At 38.2% G+C, this 15,986-nt stretch overlaps 1 protein-coding gene across 1 annotated transcript in view; it reads right to left on the bottom strand.

The window, feature by feature from the left end:
- Positions 1 to 15,986, bottom strand: part of RTN4IP1 (reticulon 4 interacting protein 1) — a 33,740-nt gene that overhangs the window by 17,515 nt on the left and 239 nt on the right. Inside the window, exons 2-7 of the mRNA XM_050951619.1 lie at positions 14,573 to 14,818; positions 13,703 to 13,771; positions 11,319 to 11,443; positions 8,292 to 8,340; positions 5,356 to 5,492; positions 2,407 to 2,590 (exon numbers count right to left, since the gene is read on the bottom strand). Of these exons, the coding sequence (XP_050807576.1) occupies positions 2,407 to 2,590; positions 5,356 to 5,492; positions 8,292 to 8,340; positions 11,319 to 11,443; positions 13,703 to 13,771; positions 14,573 to 14,818 (810 nt within the window). The remainder of the gene's footprint in view (positions 1 to 2,406; positions 2,591 to 5,355; positions 5,493 to 8,291; positions 8,341 to 11,318; positions 11,444 to 13,702; positions 13,772 to 14,572; positions 14,819 to 15,986) is intronic.

Raw genomic sequence — 15,986 nt, 5'->3', positions numbered from 1 at the left:
GAAATAAATGTAGTCCAACTTCACTAATTCTGGGACACTGAGAACAAAAATGATGCTTAAAATTGTTGATTGGCTCTAGTTTTCAAGATATGCTATTGGGTCAGTATATACGACCCTTGACTTGGGAATGGCACAGGATAAGTGAGTTATAAAGGGAAGGGATCTCAATTTAAACCAGAAATGACTAAAATACATCTTTGACTGGATCTATGAATAAATCTATGACTGGGTTTGCACAGTACTTGCTTTTGAGGCAAAACAATGAATAATGCAATCTGAAGCTGGTATTGCATCATACAGGATATGAATTGCATCATGTTATTCCTAAAAGTCATGGATGATGCAATCATAACAAAGCTTACATCACTCTGCTGAACAAATTGCCCTATATCAGCTCTAGAAATCAGATAGTGTCGTGCTCTCTTATTTGTCAGTGTTTGATTTTGCAAAAGGGACACATTTCTGTTTAGCACAAGTGAGCAGAGATGCCTCGTACTTGTGTGAACAGTGCAGATAACTTCTGCTATGTTTGTGGTGAAGTGATTTTTGCATCACAAAAGCGCAGTCTAACCACTATGGTTAAGAAAGCCTATCACCTTTATTTTGGCTGCAAAATTGGAGATCAGGACAAGAGTTGGGCCCCACACATATGCTGCAACACTTGTGCAACAAGTCTTCGCCAGTGGTTGAACAGGAAAGGAAATCTATGCCTTTTGCAGTGCCAATAATTTGGAGAGAGCCAACAGATCATACCAGCAATTGTTACTTCTGCATGGTGCTCCAGTTGGGAAAGGTGTGTCCAAGAAGAAAAAGTGGACTGTGCATTATCCAAACATTTCATCAGCTATACGCCCAGTACCCACGGAGAAGGACTGCCGCTTCCTGATGCACCAGAATCATTCTCACTTGAGTTAGACGAGGAAGAGGAAGAGGATGAAACTCTGGTCCCTGAACCATCAATGTCACAGGACCCACATTTTCTCCCATCCTCCTCCTCTGAACCACACCTCATAAACACAAGGTGAACTGAATGACCTTGTCAGGGATTTGGAACTACCCAAGAGTACGGCAGAGCTGTTGGGCTCCAGACAACAGCAGTGGAATCTCCTGGCAGGCTATCAGAGCAAATGGAGCCCATCAATGCTTGCAGACTATTGCTGGACAGTGCCAAGAGATGCTCCATTTAATGAATACAAGAGACAAGCCAAGAAGCGCCGAGTAGACACTGAATAGGACTAAACTATGTACATAATAGTTTTTTGCCTTTTGTTTCATAATAAATTTTATTTATATAACCCTTTTGCTGATTTTTCAAGTGTTACATAAACAGGACAGGTGAAATATTATCATGTAAAGCAACCATAAACACATGAAAAGGCCTAGGTTTACAATTTATGATTAAAACTCTACTATCTACACAATATACATAGACATAAAATGTAAAAACTTAAATATCTTAGAAACAGTAGCCAATCAGTTGTTTTAATTGTCAATTTGAATTCAGCACATCAAATACATAATAAATATCACATTTTATCTCTGAAGCAGACGACTTCTCAAAAAATTGTAGACCAGTGTTATTTAAGAAGTGAAGACAGAAAAATTAGGGTAACAATATCACCACCCAGAAACTCGAGTCGGGAAAGAGAAAAGAGGAAAAAGGAAAAGAAAAAGTGTTTCTTAGCTGTCCTGTGGGAATTCTCTCCTTTAGGGATGAGGAGGGCACATCACTGGAGCAAACAATGTGTTGGGTTAAATCCTGACCTCAATGAAGTCAATAGCAAAACTCCCATTGACTTCAATGGGGCCAGGATTTCATCTGTTGCCTTTACTGTAGACATACCAAGAGGACTTACAATGAAAAAAGTAGAATGAAAAATCTTAACTCAGAGGCACCCAAAACACTCCCACATCAGCCAGACAGATATCAGTTCTCACTCAGGCCACGTCCAGACTAGAAATTAAAATCGATTTTAGATACGCAACTTCAGCTACGTGAATAACGTAGCTGAAGTCGAATTTCTAAAATCGAGGTACTCACCAGTCTGGACGGCGCTGCATCGATGTCCGCGGCTCTCCGTGTCGATTCCGGAACTCCGTTCGGATTGATGGAGTTCCGGAATCGATGTAAGCGCGCTCGGGGATCGATACACCGCGTCCAGACTAGACGCGATATATCGATCCCGAGCAATCGATTTTAACCCGCCGATGCCGCGGGTTAGTCTGGACGAGGGCTCAGTGATCACCAACCCTGTATGTGGAGGAAAGGAAAAACACAGCTGGGAAAGTATGAGCATGCCTAACTAAGCATACAGGACCGAGGCCAAAACCTCAAAACATGTACCAGACTAACTGCATCCAAACTCCTTATTACACAGAGTTAACGCATCCATTTCGTTACTGTACCTTTACAGCTTTGGTTCCAATCGTGACTCCTGTTTGCAGCATGCCATCAGCTACTCCAAGCCTGTCTACATTCAGTAGAAAAGGTGTTACCAAAGTAACATATGTGGCTCCTGACCATTTCTTGAGTAAATCTGGAGACCATTTTTCAGTAGATCCACCAACATTATCTAGGATGAAATCAAACCTGGAAACAGGGAAAAAATGTGTTTGGAAAGCACAGTGTTGCACTGAAAAAAATACAGAAATAGGCCAACAATCTTGTAATTAACTTGTTTATTTGAGAGAAAAGGTGATTCTAAGCAGAGATTGACTATAGCTGAAATGTCCATTTACAGATGCAAGGCACTGAAACAATCTGTGCACAGGAATGTAGCATGGAAGACCCAGACTTTCAACTAAATCCTAGTTCACTATATCCCAGCCCCACTGTACACAGAGATTGTGCCTGTATGTTACTGGCCATTCACTAGACAGGATACAAGCATCTCAGGGCCAACTAATAATCTCACTGTAGCTAAACTGAACACCACCCTAATTGTTTAGAGTCACTATGACTTTGTTACATTGGCCTACACATGCAGCAGCATATAGGGTACGTGAAAGGCAAGCTGTGTCCACACTCACTATGGTGTACAGCTATATCTAGCCCTCAAAGACTGACAGCAGGGAGGCAGCAGGGAAAGGCTCCAGCGGCTCCCCTCCACTGGGGCCTTTCACTGCAGTGAGGAAAAGGCTTTGTCAGGGGAGAGGCAGGGGAGCTGCTGGAGCGTTTCACTGCGGCGGGAAAAGCCTCCCAAAATGGGGAGACAGCAGGACACTACGGTGCTAAAAATAGCAGTGTAGACAGGGGAAAGACTGCTTGTGCATGCAGGGGTCAGATGTGTAGGATACTCTACTCACCTATGTTATTTATACCCATGCCAGCTGGGTGTGCTGTGTCTGTACTTTACATACTACTGCAAATGTAGACCCACCTAACAAGAGTTTCAAGATATTCTAGAGCTTCACATTCTTCTCCCAAGTAATATTTGCTTGAAAGTTTGAAATTCAAACTATTTAGATTCAAATATAATTATCACAATTTATATTTGAATAATTCTTTAAGAAAAAGCAAACAAAAATCCTTAAAGTGGCAATTCCTAACAAACAACTAATTCCAAGGAAACCTGTAAATACATTTTAAACATAAATGTATTTATCTTGAAACATTTGTTATTTATCTGAGACAGCTGGACTAGGCTTCCAGAAAAACACAATCTATTCCCAGCTCTGCTGCACACTTGCTATCAGACTTTAGTCACGTAACTGTTCCATGCCTCAGTTTCCCTTTCTGTAAAATGAACTATTAGTGCTTACTTACCTCACACAAACCTGTAAAGCTTAATTCATTAATGTTTCCAATGTTGTTATAGCTGTGTTGGTCTCAAGATATTAGAGAGACAAAGACAAGCTCTCAAGCCTAGAGCTCTTCTTCATGTAGAACTGATAAATGAAATTGTTTTTAATTGTTAATGTAACTTCTGTTCACCATTCACTACACTTGCCTACATTGTAACTTCTGTTCACTGTTTGCCATATTGTAATTCAAACCCCATTTTAAAACACTCACTCCATTTTGTAAAAACTTCCACCAACCTTCATTTTTGCAAACCCTGCTGTAAGCTTATTAGTTTAGTTTAGATGTGTGAATGAGGTATGTATGGATGACGGACTCAGCCTCCAGCCCCAGCCTGTCCTGATGAGATAAAGTTCAAATACCAACGGCTGAAGACCTAGACAACAGCCCTAAACAAAGTAAGAAGCATACACCCTAAAAAGAAAAGGACAACAGACGGAAGATCAAAGCCAGGTTCAAGGCTAAAAGTCACGCCTGCAATTGATGGGTGATCAATCCAAACCCAGAGGCAGCGTGACACAGCAAGACCTATAGACTTTGAATCCAAACTAAAAGCCTATAAAAAAGAAGGGTGAGATGAGAGACTCTGGGTAACATTCTGCTGCCAACATGGAAGGACATCAGTGCCTGCCCAACAGAGATCCAGCTTGTCCTTGTGCCTGGCTTTCCTGGCCAGTTAGCCGCCACAAGCTACGAACCCAAGCTACAAAATCAAGCTATGAACTTAAGCTATCTTCAGGACTGGTAACTATGCAGCAGCTGCAGAACATCTGATGGATGTGTGTGTGAATGTGTGTGTGTGTATGTGTGTGTATAGGTATTAGGTATAATGTGTGTGTATAAGAATTAAGATATTAGTTATTAGTCATAAATCAAATTGTTATCATAATAAATGTGGCATCTTTGTCTTGTCCCCTTTAATAAGATCCTGTTGGTTTTTACTGGTCTAATATAATTGGTATAACATTCAGGCCTACTTCAGCAGCACTGCAAACATTACCAAATTAAGCTTTGCAAATCCTGTGCAAGGTATGCCAACACCAACAGTTCATTTTACAGAAAGGGAAACTGAGGCACGAAACAATTAAGTCTGAAGCAGAGCTCTGTGTAGCTTGAAAGCTCGTCTCTCTCACCAACAGAAGTTGGTCCAGTAAAAGATATTACCTCATCCACCTTGTCTTTCATTAATGTTTGTAAGCGTTTTGAGATCCTTGGAGGGAGGCTGATATAGTTGCAGAAATCATTATCATTATAGAAATGTGTTTAAATGAGTGAACTCTTCCCCACTGACTTAACCTATTTTTTCCGACTTAATACGGCAGAGCAGTCTGTATTTATGATACTCATTTCACAGCCACATTCAAAGGGGGGAAGGCAGAGAGCTTGCTTTAGAAAGTAAGCCTTTGCAAAGAGAAAGGCTCAAAACCCCAGAGGCAGGGAGTCTACCAGACTAATTTTGGATTCGAGCAACCCAAAAGGTATATGCAAGGGAGTCTGCTTGCTGCCTATGTCCCTACTGTACTATATAAATATTTAACTGCATTAGTACATACAATGGTAACATTTTCAGTTGCTCCGCTACATCTCCAGATTTGTAATCAATCACATCATCTGCTCCAAGCTTTTTCACCAGGGTACTGGAATCCTGAGAACAAACTGCTGTCACATGACCACCCCAAGCTTTCATTAGCTATATATATAAAAAAACAAAACAAAACAAAAATTTCTAAGGTTATAAAATTATTTAAACAATGAAAATACCTCAGAAGACCAACATCTCATTATCAACAGAATCCAAATAATCATCTGCAACAGAGAGGGGACACAGCAGGTGCACTGTGTTATTGTGTAGGGCAATTCACTAACACACAACTCCATAAACCAGGGATGGGCCACATCTGCGTATGGAAATTGTATGATGGGCCATAAATGCTCATGGGATTGGGGTTCGGGAAAGGATGAGGGCTCCAGCTGGGGGTGCGGGCTCTTGGGGGGGCCAGAAATGAAGAGCTCAGGGTGTGGGAGGGGGCTCCGGGCTGGGGCATAGGGTTGGGTGCTGGGGGGAGGGCTTTGGCTGCGGGTAGTCTCTGGGGTGGGGCTGAGGGGTTTGGGGTACAGGAGGGTGCTCTGGGCTGGGACCAAGGAGTTCGGAGGGCAGGAGAGGGTTCAGGGCTGGGGCAGGGGCACAGGGCATCATGGGTGCAGGCTCTGGGCGGCGCTTACCTCAAGCAGCTCCCAGAAGCAGCAGCATGTCCTCACTTTGGCTCTTATGCGGAGGCGTGGCCAGGCGGCTCTGTGGGCTGCCCTGTCTGCAGGTGCTGCCCCTGCAGCTCCCACTGGCCACAGTTCCCGGGCAATGGGAGATGTGGTGGCACTTGGGGCAGGAGCAGCGTGAGGAGCCCCCAGCTGCCTCTACTCATAGGAGCGCCCAGAGGGGCGTCATGTCACTGTTTCTGGGAGCGGCATGGAGTGGGGCAAGCTTCCTACCCCATTCCCTGGCTGGATCGCCAGAGTGGGGCAAGCACCAGACCCCACTCCCCAGCAGGAGCTCGAGGGCCGGATTAAAACGTCTGAGGGCCGGATGCGACCCCAGGGCCATAGTTTACCCACCCCTGCCATAAACAGGGTTTAGAACATGCAGTTATAATAATTTTCTACTTTGCTGCCTCTTACAGATCTGATATCAGGCTACCTTAAGTAAAAGGCTGTGGGCCTTTCCAAGTTGGCTATTTGGACAGTTAATTCTTCAGATCCTGACAACTACTTAAGTATGCACTTGGCTGCTAATATACAAAGTGCAAACCTGTCATCAAGGTAGATAAAAATTAATGATTTTTTAAAAAAAAATTAATCAGATTTTTAATTCAAATAGAATTTTTATTTTTTAATTTAAATATGTTTTTCTTTTTAAAAATAAACCTGTTTAAAATGAAATATGAATTTAATACAAAATATGTTAAGTTGTAAAATAATTATCTCTTAAAACATTTAAGTAAAACACAACTATGCCGAATCCCTAAGCCTCTATCAAAAACTTTGAGTAAAAGGCTCTTTTTCTAGATTAGAAAAAAGCATCAGGAGAAAAAATATCTAACTTTTGAGCTCAAGTCTTGTAAATATATCAGAAAAGGTCATGAACTCTATTCAGTTCTTGTTTCATTAATAAAAATAATGCTATTTTGTGTGTTTAATTAAATTCCAGTTACCATCCTAATGCAGCTTGTCACAAGTCATGTGCAAAAAGTTAATTATCTAGTAAATAAGCAATATATCATTCACCATTTTCTAACATACTAAGAATGTACAATTAATAAGAATCTGAAAGTATTAAGCTATATATATGCGTAAATAGATATATATGGTTATAGTGTACCCTAGGTATAAAAAAGATGTATCAAATGTAGATTAAAGACACTATTTGGTTGTAAATCAACTCACTAGAAACAATAATCCGGCTATCTGCAAACTTCAAAGAGCAAAACTATCACTAATTTATGATAGGGAAGGTGGCTGGTTAGTTTATAGTCTGCAAAGCTGCTCAAACAGAAAGGAATTTTGCTAATTATTTAATTTACCCTCTATTGTATACATTATTCTCACTCTTCATTGCAATATCTTCTTTGATATTTGCCAACCATAAGCCTAACACAGGAATGAATTATTCTGCATGATGACAGGTAGCAATCACAACTACTCAGTGGCTTACTGAACTCATTTAGTAACCTGCTTTATCAAGGCTCAGGCAGACAGCGTACCACTGAAAACTCTCCCGTGCTCTTCTAAAGGCTATTAAATTTACAACTTTGAAATCTAAAAAAAAAAAACCACTTAGTGGTGCACTCATCTAAAATGTATTTGTTTATACTCTGAAGACAAAGATGCTTTAGTGTAATGGGACATTGCTTTCAATCAAAAGCCCCAAATTTAATGCAAATGTACTAAGAACAAGTTTAAAAACACCTCCTCTCCCCAAAGTTAGGAACTATTGAGATTACAAAAGTGGGGAAGGGAAATTGCCTTCTAAGCCACTACACTATATTTGATGCACATAAAAATATTAACACATTAAGGAGAATTTACATCAGAAAACAAAGCAGTTTGTTGAAATCATTATCAATTTATACCAGTTTATTCCACTTAGGGCTGAGGGAGGCAGGAAATCTAATGAAAACATAGATTTCAAGTCACATGGAAATTGGAGTCTCCTTCCCAGTAACTAAAGCCTTGAAGTGTAATCGTTCACTTCCTACACCCATAACCTCTCTGCCCCTAAAGCCTACTCCTTCCTAATTTAGGCTAAGATAATAACAAACCAGATGGAAATGATAAATCTCAAACTATTTTCAAACTCTCTTACCTTTGGGCTTGCACTGAGATCATTCAGTAGCTTGCTTATTCACAACCAACATCCCCTACCTCTTTTCCCTTAAACCTTGATCATAGAGTATTTTCATAAAAGACTCACACTGGGTTTATTGTAATACATCACCTGGATAGCAAAGGTACCAACTCCACCTGAAGCGCCGAAAATTAATATTCTGTAAAACAAGAGCAATTCCAATTGATAAAACCTAAGTGCATTGCAAGACAATTCCACCATGTAAGAATCCATGGGAATTAAACTAATGAAATACCCAGTATACACAAAGATTCCTTGGTAATCCTATTTACATGAGCGGGAGGATTACAACAGGGAGATGAACACAAATGTAGGAGAGAAGCAGCAGCTAAGACAAAGGTCTGATGAATACAGCATTGCAGCAATCATAACAAATACCTAGGGTTATATTTTAGAGGAGGTGCCAACATGTCAGCTTTAAAAAAAAGTGCAAAATTTTAATAACATTCTACTTGAATGTCTCTTAGAGATCTCAGATACCAAGCTATGTGAAATTAACAGCTCTGTTTCTCTTTCAAAATTGGTCCTTTGGACAGTTAACCTTTCAGATGACTAAAAATGTGAGGTAACACTGTCGACTTATGCTTCTATGACAATAACACTATCTTCCAGTACAGCAAGGCAGCTCTTTGCCTTGTTCATATGAGTTTTCCACTAATCCGGAAGTGGAACTGTAGGCCAATAATATTTTCATCAAAAGACAATTTAAAGGAAGCACTAGTTCCACCCTTTCTCCCCAAAAGAACTGAATAAAATTAGCACTTCATAAGCTTGGACCCATACTTTATGCATCAAATTTTCATTGGTTTTGTGTTGTCATATTTCCTTAACAGAAAAATCAATTGTGAATGTAAACCTAAGAGAAAATATGTGTTTAAAGTGGTGGTATTTACAGTACTGGGACATTTTAGAACTCATGGAATGTAAGTCACATTATTAAACTCTATAGCTAACAGAAAAAAACATGTAATGAAGTAGACTAGGCAAAAGTAATTTTGAGGCTGAACTAAACCAAAATACATTTCTTCTCTAGAAATTCTGCTGTACATTGAACAGAACTCGGCTAATTTTCATTTATAATTGGAAGAGATTACAGAATACCAAATGTTGAGAATGAGCAAGAAAGATAAAGATCAGAGCTACTGCATAAAACACGTTTTGAATTTATTGTCACAAGTGTACGTTCACTTTACCTGCGTGTAATAAACATCTCATATTATATTACTAAACACACTGCAGAATATTTTGTTAAAATAATCTATTCTTAGTGATATGAGACCTCAGTACAGCACTCTAATCGTGCTATTTTACAAACTTCATCTAGATACTTTCTATTAAAGCTTTAATACATAGACTTATAAGAAAGTGTTACCTGAAGCCTATAAATGGAATTGTAAATTTTGAACTATTTGCTGACTTCAGTACAGGAATATTCAAGTCAGAATTTTAGTGACTATTTTGTTCAAAAGACTGAAGTTCTGAGATATCTGATACCCCATGATGGTTTCATTGAAGTTTCAGTATCTTCAAGCAAACAATGTTTCTGATTTAAATGCTCTCACTATGCTGGGGATGAAGGAAATTGCTTTTGCAATTCAAGATTGTAGTATACTGTCTGGATGTTGGATTCAACATTTTGGTTTTAAAAAAGGCACATACTTTTGAGAAACACCTTGCCAATTTTCTTCCTAACTTAAAATTTGCTATTTTCTCACTAACTTTTTGGAGAAAGCTACAGCTAAAGAATTGAAAATTAATCTTTTGAAGAGTGACCTAAGTAAAATATTTCAGTGGAAGTTTAGAACAGCTTTGGTGAGGGTTATCTCTTTATTCTAAAAGCCTCCAGGATACATGGATCTTCTTTGTACATGATACAAGAGTTCCACATCCGAAGCAAAGAGCAGTAAGTAAATTTCCAGAAATAAAACAAGCAGTCAAAAAACTTTTTCATTCCCCCAACCCAAGGGCTGACCACAGCCTGTTTGCAACCCAAATGTTATACACTGGAAACTATTTACACTATTTATAAAGCACTCTATAAGCGCATATGAGTAATTATTAGCAACAACAGAACATGTAAATAGGGACTGAGAATGTGAAAGTAAAGCTCACTAGTTTTTTTTCATTGTTTAAGCTGAAGCAAATGCAAAAAGTAAAGAAACAGTATAAATAAAAGTTTTTTAAAAAGCGCTTTCACTCTTAGGTACGTTTTGTAACCTAGGTAGGACATTTTTAATCTGTTTTAACCCAAAGGCACCTCATTAAATGATATTAATCCTATTTACATGCAACAAATTAACCAAAATGAAAAATGATCTAAAATATTTAAAAAAGGAAGAGGGAGATACGTGTAAAGTTCTATTGTTTACTACAGGGTAATACCAATAGTTTTAAGAGTAGAAGCAATTTCAAGGAAGAATTTATCTTCTCAAAAATATAGTTGACCTTTAGAATAAACATTTGCCTGATATTTTCATAATGAAATTTATCATGGCCAGTTACTTCAGTATCTTCCAAAGATGCAGATGAAAGATTTTCATTAAATCCAATGTCCTTTGCAATATGTTTTAATAAACATAAAACTCCATGATAACAGGAGTTCGGAAACTATAAGGTCAAGATCTTGCAAACATTTAGGCATATTATTAATTTTATTCATGTGAGTGGTAGCACTGACTTTAATGAACTATTCACATAAGCAAGTTAAGAACACGTATAAGTGTTTATAAGATCAGGACCAAGTTGGATTTTCCTTCTGTTTAGAAGGAAGCTGAGGTGAGAAGACCTCTGACCCCATCAAAACAACTGAGGGCCTGATTCTACAAGCTTTACTTAAGCAAATAGCCCCACTGAAATAGGACTATTTGTCAGAATAAAGGTTAGCACTTCAGGCCCTGAATTAAGGAAGTAAACTTTCAGCCACATGTCATCTCTGTATCTTTACCATACTAGTGCAAATTCAAAGGCTTTACCATTTTATGTATACAGGAATGACTCTGCACATTCATTTTTTTTATTTTACCTATCTTAAAAATTTAAATTCAGTTAGCTCTCTATACAAAAAATAAACACACAAAACTTAATGCAAACATATTAGCACCAGGACCAGTTACTTACCGTTTCCCACTGCAATTATCTTGGTTCAGTCCCCCAATTTGGTTCATTGCAGACCATGCTGTTAGACCGACATATGGTATGGAGGCAGCTTCTATGTGACTGAGACACTTGGGCTTGTGAGAGATCTAAAGTAGAAGATCAGTCATGTCTAAATCACAGCAAATAATATATTTGGGGACTATCAGGATTGGTAAAAATAAAGCTTTTAATATTGATTTCAGTAAAAAATTCAGATTTGATTTACATTAAATACATCTTTCATTTAAAAAATAAACCTTTTCTATAATCTATTAAAATCGCTTACATTAAATAAAAAATAATATTAAGCAGTAAATGTTTGCTGCAAAACTTTTAAAGAGAGTCATACTACTGAACTGGAGGAAGTCACTGGCTAAGAACCTGGAACTAGAGCAGGGGTTCTCAAACTTTATTGCACCATGACCCTCTTCTGACAAAAAAAAATTACTACCCAACCACAGGAGCGGGGACCGAAGCCTGAGCCCCACCACCCCCAGGGAAGTGCGGGGGGGGGGGAGGGGGCGGGAAACCAAAGCCCAAGGGCTTCAGCACCAGGCTGGGGCCTGTAACCTGAGCCCTGCCACCCAGGGCTGACACCATCAGGCTTCAGCTTTGGCCCTGGGCAGTGGGGCTTGGGTTTTGCCTTTGGCCCCAGGCCCCAGCAAGTCTAACACCACCCTTGGTGACCCTATTAAAACGGGGTCACGACCCATTTTGGGGTCCCACCTCACAGTTTGAGAACCACTGAACTAGAGTTTGCTGAGCTGCTAACTCAGCTTTTGACAGCAAGAGCACTGACTGCAGGCGCTGAGAGAATATTTTCTTCATTTCTGTTTTCTGAACTAATTCAATACAATGGCTAGTTCATTCAAAGTTAAGAAAACAGCTGGGAGCTGAAAAAAGTGGGAAAGCTTGTTTTCCTCTTCCAATCTATGAATAAAAGCTAAGTGTGAGAGGATGAGATCTTCTAGTTCTAGAATCTTGAACGACATGGTGACCACAAACAACCTGTTCAATTCACTAACGACTTTGTTTAATAAATCAGTTTATTAAAACATGTCCTGCATTTGAAATTAACTTTTTTTCTTATGTATTCAGCATATAAGGTAGTTTTATTTAACTACTAAAAAAATTAATGCTGATTTTGTGCATTTTTAACTAGACTCTAGTTTCCATGCAAATAGAGCTTGACACAAATCATAAGTAAAAGATCAGTCATGTACTAAGAAATGTATCATTCACATTTGCTAAAATAAATAAAATGTAACAAATTTAGAATCTGAATAAAATTTAAACAAATATATAGCTTAACATACATATGTATACTTTATTCTCCTAACGTGTAACAAAAAATAGTTACCACTGACACTGCACCCTATATTCTTCATAGAGATACTATATATGATATGATAATGGCATAATTATGATGCATTTTATCAAGCTAAGTCATATGAGATATCACTGAAAAGGTTAGGATTTCCTGATATCATTATCCTATTTCTATGCATTTATCACTTTTGTATCTGAAGTAGGAATATTGACTATGTAAAATGTGTTTACACCTGGGGAATGCCCACTAGCCAAGATGTTTCATTCTGAAAAGCTGTGTGGGGAAGGGCCATTAGAGAAAACAATAGGCCTTAGAAGAAGTTTATCTCCCACTTGAGGGCATTCCTGAGGACGCTGCAGGCAGTCTCCAAGTCAAGGCTGCTGTGACACTACTGGGATGTGTGACCAGGTCACCTAGTGCTGGAGTCCATCTTGGGAGATCAGTATTTTTCCACTGACTGCCGCCATATTCAAAAGCTATATAAGGTAGAGGAGTGACATCATCTTGGTTTTTCACTGGAGAAAGCTTGTCACAGCAATACTGTGTAAAAGGAGCCCAGGCTGGTGGACTGGGGGGCTCAGTGGTACCCCAGCTCCAGATGGCACCCCAGAAGGAACCCTTCACAACCACATTTACTATAAAGTTTATGTTTAACTGTAAATCCACAAGTTTTAATGGTAATCAATCAGTGAGAATCAACCTTCCTTTAGAAAAATAACTAAAAAATACAAATATAAAACAGGATTAAAATCAATTATTATTTACGTCAAGGTTTCCTGCCTGCTAATTTAAATTACAATTAAATTACTGATTTAACTCAACACACCAAGTAGACTACACAAGGCTACAAATTAAACAAGCTATTCTAAACCTCAGCTGTTGAATTTTCAATGTTTCAAAATATCTTGACTAGATAAGTAGAAAAATATTTTTTTTAATCTATACAATTTAAAAACCGTGAAAAAGCTATTAGATTTTGTAAGAAACAAAGTCTGCTGAAATTCTTGTTTTTATATCAAAATGTTGGTATGGTTACCTCATTTCCACTAGCTACAACAAACTCTGATATAGTGCCTTGCTTCCAGGGAGGAACTGCTGCCCATACCTAAAACCAAAGAGAAAACACATTTGAACTTTTATTATTTTCTTAATATTGTATCTATATCATAGAAAAGTCATTTTCCAACCTCCAGAACAACTTCAGTGTAGCATAAGTAGAGATTAATTATACAGAACATCAGTTTCACTAGATCTGAGTTCACTATAAAAAGGTTTCATTTGCTCCCTTAAACTACAGAAGAATGATTAATAGAAGCATGGATGGGCCATAAAACTAAGACATACTGTATGGTGTATAATATAAACTTTTGGAGAAAGCAGATTACATTAAACAGTTCATATCTTATCGGAAGGCCATGAGCTGGAATAATACCTGAAAGATAAAAAAAATTCCTCCAGTAAAACCGAAAAGATTAAAAGCAAGTCTTATAAGGATTTGTATGGGACTCAGAAATTTGCTGACTCTTCAACTATGTCAGAGCTTTTGGTATTATAAGGTAATATAGATTTACCCAAGAGAAATTTCCTGTTAAAATTCTAGTTTCAATCAAAATGAAGCAGCTACAGGTGTTTTGATTTTTATTCTAAGAAACCCCCACCTCAGGATTTTAACATATGCAATTCAATGGACCCTAAATATAAAGGAATGGGGTAACTAGCCCATATGAATATTTTGCAGGAAAATACAAATAAGAGTTCAAAAAAAAAAAGTTACTGCAACCCAGTTTTCATGTAGGCTGCAGGTAGGGAAGAAAAAATAGTTATTTGCAAAGAAAAAGAAAAAAATTGACTTCATATTCAATTTTCAACATAGATAAAGTTAGAAAAATGAGACAAGTTACATCACCTCATCTCCAGGTTTGAAATAGGACACATTTAGACCACATTCCATAATTACACCAGATACATCTCGACCAAGTGTTAGAGGAAATTCACTCCTGGCGCTTTTCAATTTCAGTGGATCACGTTTTGCATTTAAAGCAGCTGCTCCATAACCATCTACAAAACATGGTTTAACAGAGTACGAAATATCAATGATTATTTTTATAGAACTGCACCAGTGAGCAAGGTGTAAAGTTGCATTATGCACAGACTATACACCCCTGATTTTTTTTACAGTTCTGAAAGTGTTCTCATCTCTAAAGAATTACAACCAAGCAGAACAGTATTATTTTAGGTTTTAAAAAAGTTTATACAATTAAGTATCAACTTTTAAGTCTTGCAATATTTCTTTTTTTGTCCCATTTGGTGCACTATATAAAAATATTAAGTATCACAAAACCATCTAGCTACTTATAACATGATATTAGACATCACACTGACAGATGTTTGTTATTTCATTATAAGAACAATTAATCATTTCATGAGTGACAACAATACAGCACTTTATTCTATTCTCTTGAGAACTTCAGCTGATAACACATTTCATCTTACAATAATACTTTATAGCTAACGATGCAAAAGTATTGCAAAATACATCTCATTTTCCCAAGGAGGGAAGTGTAACATCAGCACCCATCTAAATATGATTTTGGAAATCACTAATGGCCTTATGTTTAGAGGTACTGAGCAACTCTAACTCCTATTAAGTAAATGTGAATGCTCTGCATCACTCATGGTCACACCACAACAACCAAAAAACCCTGTCTGGACTAACCATTTTCTATTCATAGAATATCAGGGTTGAAAGGCACCTCAGGAGATCATCTAGTCCAAGCCCCTGCTCAAAGCAGGACCAATCCCAGACAGTTTTTTACCCCAGTTCCCTAAATGGCCCCCCTCAAGGACTGAACTCACAACCCTGGCTTTTGCAGGCCAATGCTCAAACCACTGAGCTATCCCCTGCCCTCAGTTGTTCACCACTGAGCTATCCCCTGCCCTCAGTTGTTCAGATATACAGGGCCTACCAAATATATAATGGTCTGCATAGCTCTCCTATTTTAAAAATTATCAGTCATAGAAAAATGAGCAATCACGATTTTAATTATGCACCATTATAATAAAGAAGCTTAAAGGAACACTCAAACACAAAATATTTTCTCAGGATGAAAATATGGTGTTTTGCAAGTCATATGTACCAAGAAGCTCCTTAAAATCTTTGACTATCTCACAGATGTCTAATTTATTTTTCATAGGTACATGAGCATTGACAGGGCCAATTCTGCAATCATTAATCACACGAATGATCTCACTGGCTTCAGTAGGCCTCCTCAGATGAGTATGGGTTGCATGATTGGACAAACAATCCTATAACAAACAAC

This window comes from Gopherus flavomarginatus, chromosome 4 (genome assembly GCF_025201925.1).
Source record: "Gopherus flavomarginatus isolate rGopFla2 chromosome 4, rGopFla2.mat.asm, whole genome shotgun sequence".
NCBI lineage: Eukaryota > Metazoa > Chordata > Testudines > Testudinidae > Gopherus > Gopherus flavomarginatus.
This window is presented reverse-complemented; position numbering and strand designations above follow the sequence as displayed.